This window comes from Perca fluviatilis, chromosome 1 (genome assembly GCF_010015445.1).
Source record: "Perca fluviatilis chromosome 1, GENO_Pfluv_1.0, whole genome shotgun sequence".
NCBI classification, from domain to species: domain Eukaryota; kingdom Metazoa; phylum Chordata; class Actinopteri; order Perciformes; family Percidae; genus Perca; species Perca fluviatilis.
Window position 1 is genome coordinate 8,720,598 of NC_053112.1, and position 19,340 is coordinate 8,739,937.

Consider the following 19,340-nt stretch of genomic DNA (forward strand, 5'->3'; position numbering starts at 1 on the left):
CAGATACAGTATTAGGGGACCACTAAGGTCTATATAAAAGAGACTTCAGATACAGTATTAGGGGACCACTAAACCATCTTGTTGGTTTTTCTAAAGCACTCCAACCGCTAGGTGTCACAACTGGTCCCGCTTTACGTCATCAACACGCGCCAACACACGGCACAGGAAAAGCCACCACGACCTTTCATGCCGCAGAGAGTCGAGTCCGTTCATAATGTGTATTTTTTTTAATGATTTAAGAGTAAATTAAGTGTGCGCGTGTGACTGTGGAAGACTACAGAAGCGAAATGTTTCGGTGTACTCTGGTGGTTTGCGGCAGAGGAGTCGCTAAAAGGGTGAGTTTAACGTTAACCTGCAGCCGTCTGAACATGGGAGCTGTTACAGTGTAATTTAAATGAACTCCTGTTCATATCAGCTGCACATAATAGTGGTGGAGGAAGTATTCAGAGACCGTACTTAAGTAAAAGTAGTAATACCACGGTGTGAAAATACTCCACTACAACTGCATTCAAAGCCTTTATGTGGGTACGATATATCAGCTAAATGTAACGTTACTTGAAATAAAAGTACTGGCATTAGTGTGCAGTAGAACGCTCCCTGTCAGTGTTTTCCTATTATTATATCTGATGTTTCTGGATTAATATTCCTGCTGCATTAATGTGTATGTTGCACTTTACTACTGTAGATGTTTAAGGTTGTGCTCATTTAAACTCTTTTATACAGTGCTCAGCGTAAGTGAATACACCCATGCTAAAGTTGATTAAAAAGAGGAATAAAAAAAAATCATCTTTTGGAAAGTGATCTTAATGCCTTAATTAAAAAATGAGGAAAAATCCAACCTTTAAGGACACCAATTTTCTTTGTGAATGAATAATGTATCGTAAATAAATAAATGTTCTAAAATACAGGGGGCATAAGTCAGTCCACCCCTATGTTAAATTCCCATAGAGGCAGGCAGATGTTTATTTTTAAAGGCCAGTTATTTCATGGATCCAGGATACTATGCATCCTGATAAAGTTCCCTTGGCCTTTGGAATTAAAATAGCCCCCCCACATCATCACATACCCTTCACCATAAAAAAAAATCATCACATACCCTTCATCATCATAATTACTTTCACATACCTTTACATTACCCATACCCTTAATATACCCCCACATCATCACATACCCTTCACCATACCTAGAGATTGGCATGGTTTTATTTCAGTTAACCTAATAGCTTCTTTGATTTTCATTGAGAGATGATTTTATGGAAAGTACCCCATGCCAATCTCTAGGTAGTGGTGAGGGGTATGTGGTGAAGGGTATGTGATGATGTGGGGGTATGGTGAAGGGTATGTGATGATGTGGGGGTATGGTGAAGGGTATGTGATGATGTGGGGGGTATGGTGAAGGGTATGTGATGATGTGGGGCTATTTCCAAAAGATGATTTTTTTTTCTTCCTCTTTTTTTAGTTAACTTTAGTATGGGTATATTCACTTATGCTGAGCACTATATACTGTTGGGTAGTTTAATCTACAGCAATGCATCATTTTCTATAAGATCATCATATGTTTGTAGCGTCGCTGTCCTGTGAGAACCACGTATCTCTAAAAAGTTTTCAAACTTTTCATGGTGTCAGAAAAACAGCCCTGTTTTCAGCCTTGTGACGATGCATTTTCCAGCTGATCCGAGAGGATTTTTAAAGACCAATTAACTTAAGGAGGAGGAGAACTTTCTCAACACATAAAGGAACACTTCATCCTTCAGTTTATCACAAACGTTCAACATCAACACGTCTGGAGATACGTGGTTTTCACTGGACAGGAAGGGGATGAAAATATCCAATATTATTGATTCAAAGTGAAAATATCAATACTTTACTAAAGATACTAAAGATTCCCCTTTATTTTAGAATCCCACTTTGTATTTATTCTTTTTATTTAAAAAATAAAAGTTTATTTTTCATTTAAATGGCTGGAAGAGCTCTGTAATGAAATAGTCAAATCATATTTTAGTTGCTTTTTTGAGTTGATACAAATCGAACTGTGGTAAATGGGCATTTGGTATTGGCTCATATCCATCGCAGGCCCCTGAATTGAATCAAAATCGTATCGTGACAGACTTTAAGACATAAGCAAATATCGTATCATTGTCCAAAGAATCGATATAGTAGCATATCGTGATAGAGCTTGTAAATTAACTCCTATAATTCACAGCTGTCAGAAACTTAAAATGTTGAATCGAATCGTGAGTTGAGTGTAGTGTTACAGTTGTAATTATTTGACAATGTATTTGTATCTTTACTACTTATTTAGAAATGCAATGCTGACAGACATGGACCCTAATCATACTTAATACTGTAATTTAACCAGTAGAAATGTGAAATATTTGCAGGTCTTGCAGTACTGTTTGAACGTTAATATCAGCCTTTGACTTGCTCCTTCACTAACTCTGAGTTTCCTCCTCCTCAGTTCGCCTCTTCCTTCCCCGGAGAGAGCGCTCTGCCTCCCAACCTCCTGCTGCCGACCAACCTTGTGGATCCTGCCAGATTAAGTAAGTCCAAACTTCTGTAACTGTAACTATGGATTAGAGCTGGGTGATAGGGAGAAAATCAAATATCCCGATAATTTTGACCAAATACCTCGGTATCGATATTGTAGGGTTGACAATTGGTGCTTTCACAAAATATTTACACAATGAGATTTTTGATAAATAATCATCAGTAATGTGGATATAATGACTAAGTGGGTAAAGGTGAATATTAGAACAGTTACAACAGTCTGGTAAGTTCAGAAAATGACATCACTTTACTCTATCGTAGCCTTTAAAACCAGGAAAAGACACTTATGTCATATTACAATATTACGATAACCGACAAAATCTAAGACGATATCTAGCCTCATATATTGATATCGATATAATATCAATATATTGCCCAGCCCTACTATGGATTCAATCTAAACTTGTCAGCTGATGTTGTTGTCAAGCTGATGTGGTGATTGAAATTGTTTTCCTATATTTTATACCAATATCCATTATTTTTAGGGATGCACTGATCTGATACAGGCCGATACTTACTTAAATAGTTGGATTGGTTATCGAGATAATGGGGCAATTAAAAAACAAAAACAAAGTTTTGACCAATTTGTTGCTGCATTTAAAAGGTTTAAACTAGAGATGGTCCGATATCACTTTTTTGCTTCCCGATACCGATTCCGATACCTGAACTTGCGTATCGGCCGATACCGAGTACCGATCCGATACCAGCGTGTCATATATTTCATTATGTTTTAACATCTGTATACTACTATCTCTGTATGGATGTGATATGATTTCTTTCTTTGTTGTCGGTCTGGCTCAGGTTAAACTCTTTGTGAAACATGAACAAACGCAAACAAGGAATGCCCCAGAACTTTCTTTTATAGTTTTAATGAAAAAGAACATAAATAAACTACTTTAACGTAGATTTTCTTTAGGGCTTCATTACGTGGTATCGGATCGGTGCATAAACTCCAGTACTTCCCGATACCGATACCAGCGTTTTAGGCAGTATCGGAGCCGATACCGATACTGGTATCGGTATCGGAACATCTCTAGTTTAAACTTGCATTGTAATTCCTCCTAATTGTTGAGTTTTTTTACCAAGTTGCTGGTGCACAATTTATTACTTTAATAATAAGTAGAAATTTGGTACATTAAAATCAATGTATTATTAGTTTTGACAACGTTAGGAAAGCAATGTTAACCCTTGTGTTGTCTTCCTGTCCACCGGGAACTTGTCCTTCCAGGGTTTTTTTCTATGCTTTTGACGCTTTTTAAAACATTTTTGTCGCTTTTTTTCAGCGTTTCTTTTCTTCATGATCAATAAAACCTTATTTATGGAAATTAAACCTCATTTTTGAGTTAAAGAAAAAAACAAATATTATGAGGTATTTGGACTAATAGTTAAGATCAGAGCATGTTGACTGAATCACAGATGGGCTTATGTCAACGTTTAGTTTTTGGTTTTGAAACCATTTAAAAAAACAAAAAAAAAACTAATTCAATTGCTATAAAAATTGTATAAAACACCCAAAATTCTTTGAAATTAATCATTAATTTGACCCGAAAGAACGTTGTATGGAACCCGTACAACGTTCCTCCATGCATCATTGTTATTTTGGGTTTAAAGAAACCCATACTTTTGATACATAAAAAAACACAAGGGTTAATGTTAAGCCTGATGTTGCCTTACACATGAATGACCCCAGTCACTTCCATAAGTGACATATTCTTTGTAAATCTTTACAATCATTTCCCCCGAAAGAACCAATCAGACCTGTCTTATTGCACGATTCAAATTTTCTTCAGAAGTTGCCATTTTCAGCGTGTTGCTTGCTAGCTCGAAGTTTGTCGTTGTTTCCCGTGGCGAAGGGATTTTGAGAACCGCAGCACACAGAAGGCGGAGGGTGCGGGCCAAAGCTTGATATCCGGCCCAAATGTACCTCTGTTGATCCAGACCACCATGGGACAAATAAAACTCTCCCGACAGCTACAGTTCCCACTGTCGCTGTTACAAACCACAGCTCGCTAGAACCATTTCTCTAGTCGGGTGTCTCATTTTAATAATATCAATAGATATTATTATTGATTGTCTGAAGCCATCCATCACTGACCGGCGCTGTGTTTCCTCCTGCAGGGCGTCCTCCTCCTCCTGCAGACTGCTCCCTGCCTCTCCTGAGGAAGTGCGACGCTGTGGTTCCAGCTCACCTGAGCCCCGTCCAGACGTGGGTGGAGACTCTGGCGAGGCCGGACAGCGAGCCGCTGGGTCTGGCTCAGCTCCACCCGGATGTCTTCGCCGTGCACCCGAGGTAAAGATGAGTTCACATCCATAAAGCCTTCACCTTATCCCCAGGAAAGGGTTGTCCGTTCTGCTCTTATTAACTCCTAGTGGACTTCCATCCTGCGTAACACCAACTCAAATCTTTAAATCCACCCGCGAAAGAAAAGTCTGTGTGAATCCTGAATGCGTCCTTTCCTCTCTCTCCTCTCAGGCTCGATATCCTCCACGAGGTCGAAACATGGCAGAGAAACTATAAAAGAATTGTAAGTTACAGGTTCCCTCATTTTGAAACGTTTGTGCTGGCGGTTTTCGGTTGTTGTTATTTATGTTTTGTGAGATGATGATTCCTGAGGGAAGCAGAGAATGTTGATACTTTTAAAAGCAAATTAAAGACCTACCCTTTTAGTCTGGCTGTTAATTAAAGGTCCCATGGCATGACAATTTCACTTTATGAGGTTTTTTTAACATTAATATGCGTTCCCCCAGCCTGCCTATGGTCCCCCAGTGGCTAGAAATGGTGATAGGTGTAAACCGAGCCCTGGGTATCCTGCTCTGCCTTTGAGAAAATGAAAGCTCAGATGGACCGATCTGGAATCTTCCCTTTATGACGTCATCTCTATATACAGTGCCTTGCGAAAGTATTCGGCCCCCTTGAACTTTTCGACCTTTTGCCACATTTCAGGCCTCAAACATAAAGATATAAAACTGTAATTTTTTGTGAAGAATCAACAAAAAGTGGGACACAATCATGAAGTGGAACGAAATTTATTGGATATTTCAAACCTTTTAAACAAATAAAAAACTGAAATATTGGGCGTGCAAAATTATTCAGCCCCCTTAAGTTAATACTTTGTAGCGCCACCTTTGCGCGCGATCACAGCTGTAAGTCGCTTGGGGTATGTCTCTATCAGTTTTGCACATCGAGAGACTGACATTTTTGCCCATTCCTCCTTGCAAAACACGCTCGAGCTCAGTGAGGTTGGATGGAGAGCGTTTGTGAACAGCAGTTTTCAGTTCTTTCCACAGATTCTCGATTGGATTCAGGTCTGGACTTTGACTTGGCCATTCTAACACCTGGATATGTTTATTGGTGAACCATTCCATTGTAGATTTTGCTTTATGTTTTGGATCATTGTCTTGTTGGAAGACAAATCCCGTCCCCAGTCTCAGGTCTTTTGCAGACTCCATCAGGTTTTCTTCCAGAATGGTCCTGTATTTGGCTCCATCCATCTTACCATCAATTTTAACCATCTTCCCTGTCCCTGCTGAAGAAAAGCAGGCCCAAACCCTGATGCTGCCACCACCATGTTTGACAGTGGGGATGGTGTGTTCAGGGTGATGAGCTGTGTTGCTTTTACGCCAAACATGCATTGTTGCCAAAAAGTTCGATTTTGGTTTCATCTGACCACAGCACCTTCTTCCACATGTTTGGTGTGTCTCCCAGGTGGCTTTTGGCAAACTTTAAACAACACTTTTTATGGATATCTTTAAGAAATGGCTTTCTTCTTGCCACTCTTCCATAAAGGCCAGATTTGTGCAGTATACGACTGATTGTTGTCCTATGGACAGAGTCTCCCACCTCAGCTGTAGATCTCTGCAGTTCATCCAGAGTGATCATGGGCCTCTTAGCTGCATCTCTGATCAGTCTTCTCATTGTATGAGCTGAAAGTTTAGAGGGACGGCCAGGTCTTCGTAGATTTGTAGTGGTCTGATACTCCTTCCATTTCAATATTATCGCTTGCACAGTGCTCCTTGGGATGTTTAAAGCTTGGGAAATCTTTTTGTATCCAAATCCGGCTTTAAACTTCTCCACAACAGTATCTCGGACCTGCCTGGTGTGTTCCTTGTTCTTCATGATGCTCTCTGCGCTTTACACGGACCTCTGAGACTATCACAGAGCAGGTGCATTTATACGGAGACTTGATTACACACAGCTGGATTCTATTTATCATCATTAGTCATTTAGGTCAACATTGGATCATTCAGAGATCCTCACTGAACTTCTGGAGAGAGTTTGCTGCACTGAAAGTAAAGGGGCTGAATAATTTTGCACGCCCACTTTTTCAGTTTTTTATTTGTTAAAAAAGTTTGAAATAGCCAATGAATTTCGTTCCACTTCATAATTGGGACCCACTTGTTGTTGATTCTTCACAAAAAATTACAGTTTTATATCTTTATGTTTGAGGCCTGAAATGTGGCAAAAGGTCGAAACGTTCAAGGGGGCCGAATACTTTCGCAAGGCACTGTATAAAAGAGATGTTACTGGTACATATTTATACTGTTGGTATCACATTAAATATCAGCTTTTAAAGTCCAATTCTATCAGTCAAATCTCATTTTTACTGCTTAATCATGGAACAGGCATTTCTCCTAATTCAACTGCAGTATTATCAACGGATAAAAATTCTCATCTTTTTTTAAAAGCCTAAAAACAATTAACGTGCAGCAGCTAAGCTTAGTGTCAAAGTGTATCATGCAGAAAGTGCACATGAATATCTGACATTGGCTTCAAAACACCTATGTTTTGTCCTATGTTATCACTTACAGTTCATTTTTCTTTTGCTGTACTCTTTAATTGTAAAATCTTACAATTTAAAACCAATATTAATGCGTGTCTGGTCTACTGCTCTTATGAAACTATTAATATGTTTGGATTAAGAGAGGATGATCCCTGAAATAACAGAACTCTAATATTCACTCCAGTAACGGCTGTTTTGATCTGTCAGAGTCACGCCAGCACAAAGATCAGGTCAGAGGTCAGAGGTGGAGGCAGGAAACCATGGAAACAGAAAGGAAGTGGAAGAGCTCGTCATGGAAGCATCCGATCACCGCTGTGGAAAGGAGGTGACTGGTTCTTTTGGACTGTGTGCTCTATTCATAATCTTCATGTATTCTTTTTATGTTTCAAAAACCAGCGCTGTCCTGGAGAACTTCCAAACAGATGCCTAGAAGCGTATTCGCTTTCACCGCCACAATATCATCATTGGAGACAAACAGTTTGTCTTCCTGCGGTCGTGTGATCTCGAGCGATTCTCAGGTTGGACGTCAGTCTGACAGCCGATGTGTTTCTCTCAGGCGGCGTGGCGAACGGACCCCGAGGGCCGACCAGTTACTTCTACATGTTGCCCATGAAAGTTCGAGTGCAAGGACTCAAAGTGGCTCTGAGCTCCAAGATGGCCCAGGTAACCGAAACCTTTGTGTCTGTTTAATCCGTCAGTGTTTAAAATAGCATAAACCTGTATTTACTGTGCTCTGGGTTAATGGGGAACAGGACACTATTGAAAAGGCACAGAACTAAAAACACGTCTCGAACAAAGTAGTACTTCCTCCTCACAAGGGTCATTTAGAAATTACTATTTCACATACTATGATTTTGTTACTACATACTATAGTATAAATTGTTAAGGCATACTATGACTTTTTTTTTATGACCTACAATAAATACTATGACATTTTTAATTGCATACTATACAATTTTATATTAATTTCCATTGGCTTGTTTTAAAAAACTACCTTACAGTACAGGCCAAAAGTTTGGACACACCTTCTCATTCAATGTGTTTCTTTATTTTCATGACTATTTACATTGTAGATTCTCACTGAAGGCATCAAAACTATGAATGAACACATATGGAATTATGTATTTAACAAAAAAGTGTGAAATAACTGAAAACATGTCTTATATTTTAGATTCTTCAAAGTAGCACACCCTACGCTTTTTTGGATAACTCTGCAAACCCTTGGTGTTCTCTCAATGAGCTTCATGAGGTAGTCACCTGAAATGGTTTTACCTTCACAGGTGTGCTCTGTCAGGGTTCATTAGTGGAAGTTTTTCCCCTTATTAATAAAAAAAGCAAAGGGTGGCTACTTTGAAGAATCTAAAATATAAGACATGTTTTCAGTTATTTCACACTTTTTTGTTAAGTACATGATTCCATATGTGTTCATTCATAGTTTTGATGCCTTCAGTGAGAATCTACAATGTAAATAGTCATGAAAATAAAAAGGAAACGCATTGTACTGTACTGTACTGTATATCAACTTCAACTAACAATTACATTTTTACAGATTTATTTTGCAGAATGTTGAAAATAAAAAAATCGTATTACTTGTTTTCTCAGTCATGGTTAAATATGACAAACAAAAGCATTTAAGAAGTTTGAACCAGTGAAAGTTTTGCTTTTTTGATTTAAAAAAAAAAAAAAAAAAAAAAGACAAACCACTGATTATTTTTAACAATAGTTTCAGCTAAAAAAAAAATTCTTTTACTTTGAAATGCCGAGCCCACGTTGAACTAAATATTCAGTATTTTTCCAGCAATACCTTCACATTGTGGACTCTCTGAACATCCCCTCACCGGACCCTCAGTACCTGCTGGACCTCATCAGACACAAACACTGGGGAGAGTCGCTGTTAATAGTCGACGTGTGAGTAGGAACAGCGAGGGCGCCTCTACAACTCCAGCTTCAAACGGACTTTGGCGGTTCGCTCAGTGCTGACGTTGTTCTTGTTGCTTTCAGAGGTGAAGAGTTTCCTGAAAACATCCTCCAGGCAACAGCGGGGTTGAAGACGGTGAACATCATTCCAGCCATCGGTAAGTTGGCGCTCAGCATTTTCTCTAAAAGGTGACGTAACGCGCCAACTTCTGTCGTAAAGCTCTGTTGCACTCGTCTCTGTGGGCTGAACGTCTGAGAACTGTTACTTCCCATTTCATTTGTGGAAATGAAACAGGCATTAGAACTATTTATGATTTATTTTAGCTTTCTGCGTACATTTTGACGTATAAATGGTGTATGAGAATTAGTGCCATCACCATCTGAGCAGCCCTAAAAAAAATGCACTAAAGTTAAACGGTGATAACACAAAAACTGTAAAATATATCCAAAAGTTGAATAATTTTAATAGCTGACGGTTTTGTGAATAGTTTAAAAGGTTGAATGACGTGTGTAGGTGAAAGTATGTGGGAGGAGTAGCATTTAGAAGTGGAAGAAGCCTGAAGAGGATTTAAACATTGCTTCATTGACTTTAAAAAACTATAAATGGTGGAGAACAGTTTAATACAAGCACAGATGTCCTTAAAGAGCTGAACATTTTGATATTTGAATGTTTTTTGTAGCTGAAAGTATGCAGAAGTAGTAGGCGAGCGGAAATCGAATGGGGGAAATCTGATAACAATACTGAATTAGCATTCACACAATTACTCAAACCCACAAAACTCATTGAAATAAGAGTTACATGAAGAAAACAATCTGAAAATTCTCATCAAAATATAATCATTTGTAATGCCCATTTTATTTTTCACTGGAAGATACTTTAGTGCCGTTAACTGTCAATATCCTGGGTCTATATAACGCTCACCCTCAATTCTGATTTTCTTGATGGGAAAACAACTGATTGGAACACCTTTTAAAAAATGTACTCTGTGGCACTGCATTTGTCCGAATGATAATTTCACTAACTAGCTAATAGTTAGGGTTGGGTATCGTTTTTTTTTTTCCGATTCCGGGTGCTAAATCGATACTTTTAAAACGGTGCCGGTGCCTGAACCGGTACTTTTCAATAAAGTTAAAAAAAAAAAGAAAAGAAGAAAAAGAAAAAAAATAAGGGTAGTAAACAACAGTCAGTGACTTTTTTATTGCTAAGGCCATGGTCAAAGTTAAAGATTTAATAATGTAATAACTATAACAATAACAGTAACTTATTTCACCAGTAAATTGCTGTTGAACCCCAGATGGGAAAAGGGTATTTTACAATTACTGTGAATGCACCACGAGGCTACCTGTTTTAAGTGAATGCACCGTCTGTGTTGTTTAATTCCGACCATATAAACATACTGTATATCTAACGGCAGCAGCTGCTGCGCTGCAGTGCAGACTGTTACATCCCGCTGTTGAAGTCCTCCACAGTGAAATCCAGTCACACTTTACACTGTTTAACGTTAGCTGTCAGCATTTTACCGGTGTTTAATCCAGCTGCTAGCTAAAGGTAGGCTAACGTTACACGCTGTCAGGTGTAGTGTAAAGTCAAGCACCGAAACTTTGGTTCTTATTCGGTCTCGTTACTACCGTTTACGTCGGCACCGGTTCCCTATTGGCACCGAGTTTCGGTACCCAACCCTACTAATAGTAGCAGGCATATAATTTGCATCATCAAATGGTGGAACTCCAAGCATCACTTTGAAGACAAATATAATGACGGCATTATTTAAAACTTCAGTAGGTTTGAGGTTGGCAGCTACATCAGCCTTTAAGGACGATCGAAAAGCACGAAGTAATGCACTTCTATCGTGTTGCAAATTTAAGGGGGAGCGCTATGATTTTAAGCTTCTGTAGAAGTAAACGGATTTTTTTTTTTTGTCTGTTCTCTGCCAGGTCTGAATGTCCACAGCATGCTGAAACATGAAGCAGTCGTCCTCACTCTGGAAACCATCAAGTTTCTGGAAGACAAGCTGCTTTGGCACGACCAGCGCTACACCCCTCTGTACCCGTTTAAACTGCCCTACTCCGACTTCCCGTAGAAGACACCAAATTACCTGTAATATATTCACTGACTGCAATGTTTTCTTTGAGTTTATTATGTTTCACACAAAAAGAATCAATAAATAATGTCAATGATTTAAAAAAAAAAAAAAAAAACACTCAAAGTTGTATTAAAATGACCTAAAAAGGCACATGGAGAGTAAAAGGCCTAAAATCGATGACTGAATTTGTGTGGAGGTAGACCGTTAGCCAAATCGTTCCTGATCTCCCAACGGAGGGCCGAGCGCTTCTTCTCGGTTGGCACGATGTAGGTGTTCGGCACATAGACCCTCCGAGGTTTAGGCTGCAACGCAGAACAAATCAAGACTTAATCTACTAAATACTAATAGTTCTTTTTTTTGCTGCCTCAGTACTTAGATTTCTCTATTGTGAAGTTGTAGACACTGACTTTGTGTTTCAGTAGAGCTGAACACACTGCACAGCTGTTCTTGTTTACATATCTTTCATTACCAGTAATTAAAAAGGACTGCAAGTGTATAAACTGGTAATTCTGGAGTGCAGAAGTGACTCTTGATTAAATGTTTTCTATTGGTGCAGTTGTTACAACAAAGATGGGTTAATAGTAATTGCTGTACCGTGTGATCAGATCCTCTACAACAACAAAAAAGTATGTAAATAAGTAGATACAGCATCTTAATGTGGCCATAACACAAGTACACAAACTGGCATTTTTACAATTGAACATGGTCTTCAGATCTGCAGTTTAATACATGCACCTATTGTTCTGGTTTTAAAGCCACCTTAGAAAATGGAAGTTGTGAGAAATTGCATAATCATTAAGCTTTAAAGCCAAGCCACCATGCTGAGTGGAAGAGTGAATAACTGTTGAAGGTAAGCCATAATTACATTTAGGCAAGACCAGAGGCGAGTACTACGAATCAAGATCAACATGCTCCAGATTTATTTCAGTTACCGGGCTTCCCCTAACCTAACAACCGCGGCCCCCCATAACCCGTGTCATGACGGTGGTTAACAACTAGTTCAGTCAACCATCAGGGTTTCCCAATCTACAGACGGGCGCGTTCACATAAAAGAGGCGGTGTTTGCACAGCGTGACCAATTGCAAACATCTACCAGAGCCGCATATTTTACATGAAAAGAGCAAACCATAATTCTACATAAATATGAAGAACACAGACACTGTTTTCCAGGCAAAAAGCAATACAGTCGCTGCTTCCTAAAACAGGAAGGAAAGCTGGCAAAAAAACAGATGCTGTAAATGCGTGAATCACAACGCTTATTAATATCACTTCCCCATCAGTCAAGACCAAGATCTGACCATAATTACACTTGTGCTTTCCATAAACTGACGTTGCTTTAGCCTTTTATTTCAGTTGCAACCCTGGCAGTGGTAAGCGATCGTGAGATAAAATAAAAAATATGAAAACGTAATTCAAACCGATGTGCGCATTGGCAACACACGGCTCAAGAAGCCGACAAATAGCCTATATGTAATTCCCTCCGCTGTAACTCTATATATTTCATAAAAATACCCATCAGGGAAAGTTAACGGGGTTGTCTTTCTCTAAATGTTTTAACTTTTATGAGCGCACCCCTCTCTCTCTGCGCACTGAGCTCCACCGCATCTTCTAAGAACGGTGATGCCACCATCTTTCGAGTATCGATTGGGCGGTAGGCGGTAGGCATAACCTGCTCCAGAGCAGGTTAGGGGTTCAGCATGGGTTACCACGGCGATTTAACCCGGTAACAAGTGACCCACTGTTGTGATACACAAAACCCTGGGTTGAACCTGAACTCCACCCTCCTCACACAAACGCCTAACTTGTGATTTAAACAGATACAAATATTTTTAACACAGAACAAGTTGCCTAGCGCAGCTTTACGGAAAATATTTGGAAAGCTACTTACTGGTGGAGGCTGGTATGCAAGTCGTTCCTAAAAACAAAAGCAAAACTTGTGAGAGCCAAACATTAAAAAAACATTGTGAAGAAACAACTGAATACCAATTTGTTCTTTTTTTAAAACAGAGGTGGAACAAGTATTCAGATTTTTTAGGTCAGTAAATGTCCTAGAAAGTATAATTAGCAATATGTACTTAAAAGGTGGAGTAGCTTTTATAAAAAAAAAGAATTTTCAAATTTGCAAACTATCACTATATCCTTTAAGTACTACATGAATCAGATAATTATTTTAAAGAAATCACGTTCCTCTCTCTCCCCCTAGAGCTCCTAAAGGAATTTGCAGGTTTCCTACAACCAATCAGAGCCGAGGAGTCTCCAACGCGGCGCCAACGACTGCTCGTGAACTGCGGTCAAACTGTATAACCAGGCAGCGGTGATCAATCACGAATCAAGATTCTGTTACTGCGTTGCGTATTTCTTACCTCATACGTTTTCAGAAACATGTTAGTTGCTGTTTCGCTGAAAAATGAGAAAGTTTGTGACCGAGTGGAGCCAAAACAAAGCACACTGTGTTAGACTCCTGGCCTCTGATTGGTTGTTTTCCTTCAGGCGTGGAGGAAACTTGCAAATGCCATTAAGAAGAAGAAGGTATGAGGATAGGTTTTCATACCCTTATCTCCCAGCGGAGATCTCTCCTGTCCTTTTCTCCTGGAAGTTTAAACATTTCCCAGAGCTGCTTATACTGGAAATACCTGCAGAGATGAGACAACCACACAAGTCAACTATCAGACCAACATGAATGTAAAGGGAATAAAGAGGTTTTCGTATCTTGTGGTTCCAAGTTCATTTTAGCAGAACTCACTCCATATTTTATCCAAGTATGAGTCATGCTTTTAAACTTACTTGGCCACCGGGTCTGTCTTCTTTATGGTTTGCTGACTCATTACTGGTCGGATGACTGAAATATAAAGACATTCGATACATTATAAAACAGTTCAGTGCCATAAAAACCATAATATGAATTGTTACATTGGTTGACTTACAGGATTTGGGTTTGGGCCTGAGGTCGCCATCACTTTGACTTCGAGTCTGCCCAAAATCAAACAGTAAATTCATTCATTTTATCGGACACAAACGGTGGAAAGTGTAGCTGCCACCACTCTCTGGGAGACTCCATTACCCACCATGCCTCTTATGTAGGATTCAAAGGCGCTGAAAGAGAGTCCCTCTGTCTCCGAGGCCCGGGTCTCACTCGGACTGGTGACGTCGTCGTGCTCAGTCTCAAAGTCGCGCTGAGGCGACGAGGACAACCGAAGATCGGCGAGTCGCTCCTCCAGACAGCTCGCTGCATCTGCAAAGAAACAAGATTCAAATCAGATTATCAGGATTTTAACTGGCTTTGTTTTTAACTTGCTTTAGCGTCACAATTTCCAGAGAACAAAACATATTCAGTCTGATCAGAGTTTTCCAGCTGGTCGGAGGATTCAGGCTAGTAAACTTTCAGTCGTCAGGCTGCCTCGGTTTAGTCTGAAACTAAACAAAACGCTCACATTTGGCCTCATGTGAATGTCTAGATAGTCGTTCAGACTTGGCTTTTGGTGTCCCCAACGACCAGGGCTGAAACAATTAAGTAACCTGAGTAATTTGATTACTAAAAATCATTTAGGCAATTTTTTGTAATGTGTAATCCATTTAACTCTATCTATCTATCTATCTATCTATCTATTTATCAACCCCACAGAGGTTAAATAGTAGGGGTGGGGAAAAAAATCGATACAGCATAGTATCGCAATATTTTTCGTGGCAATACTGTATCGATACACAGACGCCAAGTATCGATCTTTTATGATATATGTTTTGGTCAGTTTGTCTGCTTGACAATCCCATTTTGCAGCAATAAAATTGAAGTGAGATGAACAGAGAGAAATGTATCTTTTTAGATAAAACAGAGGTTTCCTACAAATCATATAATCACATACATCATTTGAAATTGGGAAGAATTTGAAGTTACAAAAAAGGTAATACATTGCAATATATCGCAGAATATTGTAATATGTTTAAAATCGCAATAATATCGGATCGTGACATAAGTATCGTGATGATATCGTATCGTGAGGCCTCTGGTGATTCCCACCCCTATTAAATAGCTGGTATCTCCATCGCTGAATCAGAACTGAAGAAGTCTCTCAGATGAGAGACAAAACGTCTTCGAAGCACCTTTAACCAAGTCCAGTTGCCCTTGATTTGAACCCTTTCTTGGAGAACTGTGACCTGGATGACTGAGAACCTTCACAGACGATGTTTAGTCTGCTACTGTATCTGTAATATCTGCTCAATCATTTATTAAGGCTAATTCTCACTGCAAGTTGGCTTAATTATTGTCTTGATTTTTTTCTTTTTATCTTAAAATATTCTTTATGAAACCTTTGCCTTCTGATTCTGTGCTGGTAACCTCTTTAGTTCACAAAATATCAATACAGACCTGAACTATTTTGGGTTTTTGAATCAAACAGACTTGAAACATTAGTTTGAGGTCCAAATAAAAAAAAAAAAAAAAAAAGTGAGAGACACATCTTTGTACATGCTTCAACAATAGAAAATCACATTGACCTCTGACATGCTGTTGGCCAAAAAGAACAGTTAGGCTATGTTCACACTTGGCGTATTTTTTGACAAGAAAAAGTTGACTAGGGAGCTTTTGTAGCAAAAAAAAAAAAAAAAAGCAGGTTAGTTCCAAAAAGCAGCCGAGAGCTTATTTTGTTGCTATAACAACAGTTACTGCTACAGTATCCTAGAGCGCTATGTGGAGCGGTGCCAACGTTAGATAAAACAAAGCGGTGGAGCGAGCTAGAGAAAGAACAGAGAGAGAGAGATTCTAACGTAGAGAGTTCCCTGTACAGGGATAACCCGGTCATTGCATATAACTCGCTGTGCTCCGACTCCATGTTTTCTTGTTGTTATGGAAACGACAGGTCTGGCTTCTCCGCTCGTCAGCTTCAAAAAGACACCATGAGCTGCAGAAAAAAAGTCGGTGGCGCTCACACCAAGTGGGAACGTAGCCTTAATTAGCAGCAATTATTTTAGGTTTAAAAAACACTTTATTCAAATGTCAGTCTAACACTTTGACTTGGAGGAATGGAGCTGAAGTAGCGAGGATGAAAGTCAATACCTTCGACTGCATAACAGGTTTTAAATCACAAGATTTCAAACCGGTCAATCTTGCAGAAGCAGAAAAGAATCAAGGTCATGTCAAGCTCCAAGTAGGTATGGATGTTTAAGGCAATGAGCTATATTTCAATCTGAGAGGTTATTTGGGATGAAGTAATCCCACAAACTTTAGCTTTTTAACAACCTAACATTGACAGTGTTTTAAAGTAAAGGGTCAGCAACACAGAGAAAGAAACCCATTTACCCTCCTTCTGTCTGAGGTTTCCTTCCCACTCACACATCTTGTCCAACGTCATTCGTCTGAAATCCACTTTGGAGTCGATAAACTTGATGTCCTCGCTGCTTGAAGACTCGTCTGGATCCTCCGACTCCACTTTGTCCTCACCGGCTTTCTCTTCTTTAGGGTCCTGCACCTCTTCCTCTAGCCTTTCATATTGTTCTCCCCCTTCGTCATCACACCCACCTTCCAAATGATTCCCATCTGAATGGTCTTCAACTACGTCGCTGTAATATTGGCGTTCCTCTGATGTTGCATTGGTTACTTCATTGTTGGACGCCGCACGTACATCTCCAGATTTCCCATCGGTCTGGTCGTTATCTTCTCCTGGTTTCACGTCTGCGATGTCCACCACTTTGTGCAAATCATCGTTTGCACAACGCGCCACGTTAGCTTCAGGCTCGGCGTCCGCTAACACGCCCGGTGGACACGTCTCGATGTAGCCTGGCACCGTGGCTTCCACGTCAAACCCGGCAAAGCTGCGCAGCGAACGGTCGTCGTCTTCGTCGTCTCTTACCTCAGACAGATCTCCCCGACTGTCTTGATCAAACTCGGTTATGGTGTGGTCGTCTCTGTAGTCTCCTCCCTCCTGCTCCTCTGGTCTGTACGTGCCGTAGCCAGACGTCATCAGACTCTGAGCTGGACTATCGGAACTGCTGCTACAGCTTTCTTCATCATCACGGTGGCTTCCACCTTCCAAAGTATCCCTGCTGACGTTGACCTGGTTGTGCAGTTTAGGCTTTTCCTCCTCTGAAGCCTCCTTATGAGGGTCTTCTGCATCGCCAACAGGTTTGGACTCTTCCTCCTCTGAACCCTCCTGGTAAAAGTCCTCTAAATCACCAACAGGTTTGGACTCTTCCTCCTCTGAACCCTCCTGGTAAAAGTCCTCTAAATCACCTACAGGTTTGGACTCTTCCTCCTCTGAACCCTCCTGGTAAAAGTCCTCTAAATCACCAACAGGTTTGGACTCTTCCTCCTCTGAAGCCTCCGAGTAGGAGTCGTCTGCATCGCCAACAGGATTAGACTTTTCCTCGCTGATCACTCGCTCAATCTCCTCCTCTTCCTCCTCTGAAGTTTCCTGGTAAGAGTCTTCTGAATCGCCAGCAAGTTTGGACTCTTCCTCGCTGATCACTCGCCCAATCTCCTCCTCTTCCTCCTCTGAAGTCTCCTGGTAAGAGTCTTCCGCATTGCCAAGAGGGTTAGACTCATCCTTGCCAATCACTCGCTTAATCTCCACCTTCTCTGAAGCCTCCTGGCAAAAGTCCTCTGCATCGTCAACAGGTTTGGACTCTTCCTCGTCTGAAGCCTCCGAGTAAGAGTCTTCTGCATCCCCAACAGGATTGGACTCTTCCTCGCTGATCACTCGCCCAATCTCCTCCTCTTCCTCCTCTGAAGTCTCCTGGTAAGAGTCTTCTGAATCGCCAGCAAGTTTGGACTCTTCCTCACTGATCACTTGCTCAATCTCATCGTCTGAAGCCTCCGAGTAAGAGTCTTCTGCATCCCCAACAGGATAGGACTCTTCCTCGCTGATCACTCGCCCAATCTCCTCCTCTTCCTCCTCTGAAGTCTCCTGGTAAGAGTCTTCTGCATCGCCAAGAGGTTTAGACTCGTCCTTGCCAATCACTCGCTTAATCTCCACCTTCCCTGAAGCCTCTTGGTCAGAGTCTTCTGCATCGTCAACAGGTTTGGACTCTTCCTCCTCTGAAGCCTCCTGGTAAGAGTCCTCTGAATAACCAGCAGGTTGGGACTCTTCTTCCTCTATAGCCTCTTGGTAAGAGTCTTCTGCATCACTAACAGGTTTGGACTTCTCTTCGCCGATTATCTTCTCTGAAGCCTCCTGGTAAGAGTCCTCGGTTTTACCAACAGGTGTGGACTCTTTCTTGCCGATCACTCGCTCAATCTCCTCCACCTCCTCCTCCTCCACCTCCTCCTCTTGACGCTCTCCATCAGACCAAAAAGAGGAGTTAAGAGAAGTCTTGTCGTCGCTCTCATCATCCCACGGAGTGCCGTACGTTTTGTACATGTTGACGACTTGCACTCCTGCCGAGGTGTGTGATCTGTGGAGGCAGAGGGCTTAACCGAGGAGCTAAGAGGATTAAGCCGATATCCAGGAGCACCGTCTCCTGCGGAGCCTCGTCTCAATGCTGAGACAGCTCAAACTGCTGGTGACACCTCAGCTTCTTTGCGTTTGTTTTTATTCGATTCAATATGATTTTATCCATTTGAAAAAGAGTGACAGGAACTTGGCACTGGGATGTAGTAATCACTCAACCACCAGGACCCCTCGGTATTCAGTTTGTGTTTTAATTGTGTTTATCGTTTCATTTTATGTATTTATTTTGCTTGCTGCAAAAATTATTATTACTTATTGTGGGACAATAAATATGTATATATTATATATTACTGAAATTACTATTTCATGCTGGTCCAGTCTATTGTCACCTAAAAGTCTCCATTTGATTTAATTTTACATGATTTTAGAATGTGTTGATGTTGCTAAAGATAGATTAGATAAGTTTAGATATAATAGATTACCTGAGTCTTCACTGTAGACTGATTCATCGCAGACAAGTGATTGGCCTTTATGTTTCCTGTAGGGAGAGAAAAATACGACAGTATTTACACAGGTTTTTCTTCAGGATCCTCTCTCTTTTCTTTCATATAGACAGTTGTTGTTATTCTTATG

General features: G+C 40.4%; 2 protein-coding genes across 3 annotated transcripts; one reads left to right on the forward strand and one right to left on the reverse strand.

Annotated features, from left to right (window-relative positions):
- Nucleotides 1-134: 134 nt before the first annotated feature.
- Nucleotides 135-11,913, forward strand: mrpl4 (mitochondrial ribosomal protein L4). The gene is made up of 9 exons (XM_039811785.1): nt 135-335; nt 2,458-2,539; nt 4,665-4,836; nt 5,020-5,071; nt 7,535-7,652; nt 7,884-7,990; nt 9,126-9,235; nt 9,329-9,402; nt 11,180-11,913. Exons 1-9 carry the CDS (start codon nt 288-290, stop codon nt 11,323-11,325), a joined length of 909 nt encoding a protein of 302 aa, XP_039667719.1. The 5' UTR covers nt 135-287; the 3' UTR covers nt 11,326-11,913.
- Nucleotides 11,471-18,691, reverse strand: si:dkey-23f9.4 (histone acetyltransferase KAT6B). 2 transcript variants are annotated; one of them, XM_039811772.1, is made up of 8 exons: nt 18,177-18,691; nt 16,622-18,095; nt 14,394-14,560; nt 14,253-14,298; nt 14,113-14,167; nt 13,880-13,961; nt 13,217-13,243; nt 11,471-11,630 (listed from the first exon to the last, which is right to left on the reverse strand). In XM_039811772.1, exons 1-8 carry the CDS (start codon nt 18,675-18,677, stop codon nt 11,496-11,498), a joined length of 2,487 nt encoding a protein of 828 aa, XP_039667706.1. In that variant the 5' UTR covers nt 18,678-18,691; the 3' UTR covers nt 11,471-11,495. The 2 variants fall into 2 exon arrangements, with proteins under 2 accessions (XP_039667706.1, XP_039667698.1); XM_039811764.1 differs by having other exon boundaries at nt 16,622-18,691.
- Between the last annotated feature and the right edge of the window lie 649 nt (nt 18,692-19,340).

Excerpts from the sequence above, each read along its gene's own strand:
- si:dkey-23f9.4 (XM_039811764.1), bottom strand. The coding sequence starts at position 18,677 with ATGTACAAAACGTACGGCACTCCGTGGGATGATGAGAGCGACGACAAG. Across the intron at positions 14,168-14,252 it reads CAGGCCCAAACCCAAATCCT|TCATCCGACCAGTAATGAGT; the intron begins GTAAGTCAACCA and ends TTTATATTTCAG. Across the intron at positions 13,962-14,112 it reads AAGACAGACCCGGTGGCCAA|GTATTTCCAGTATAAGCAGC; the intron begins GTAAGTTTAAAA and ends TCATCTCTGCAG.
- mrpl4 (XM_039811785.1), top strand. The coding sequence starts at position 288 with ATGTTTCGGTGTACTCTGGTGGTTTGCGGCAGAGGAGTCGCTAAAAGG. Across the intron at positions 5,072-7,534 it reads AGAGAAACTATAAAAGAATT|AGTCACGCCAGCACAAAGAT; the intron begins GTAAGTTACAGG and ends TTGATCTGTCAG. Across the intron at positions 7,991-9,125 it reads TGAGCTCCAAGATGGCCCAG|CAATACCTTCACATTGTGGA; the intron begins GTAACCGAAACC and ends GTATTTTTCCAG.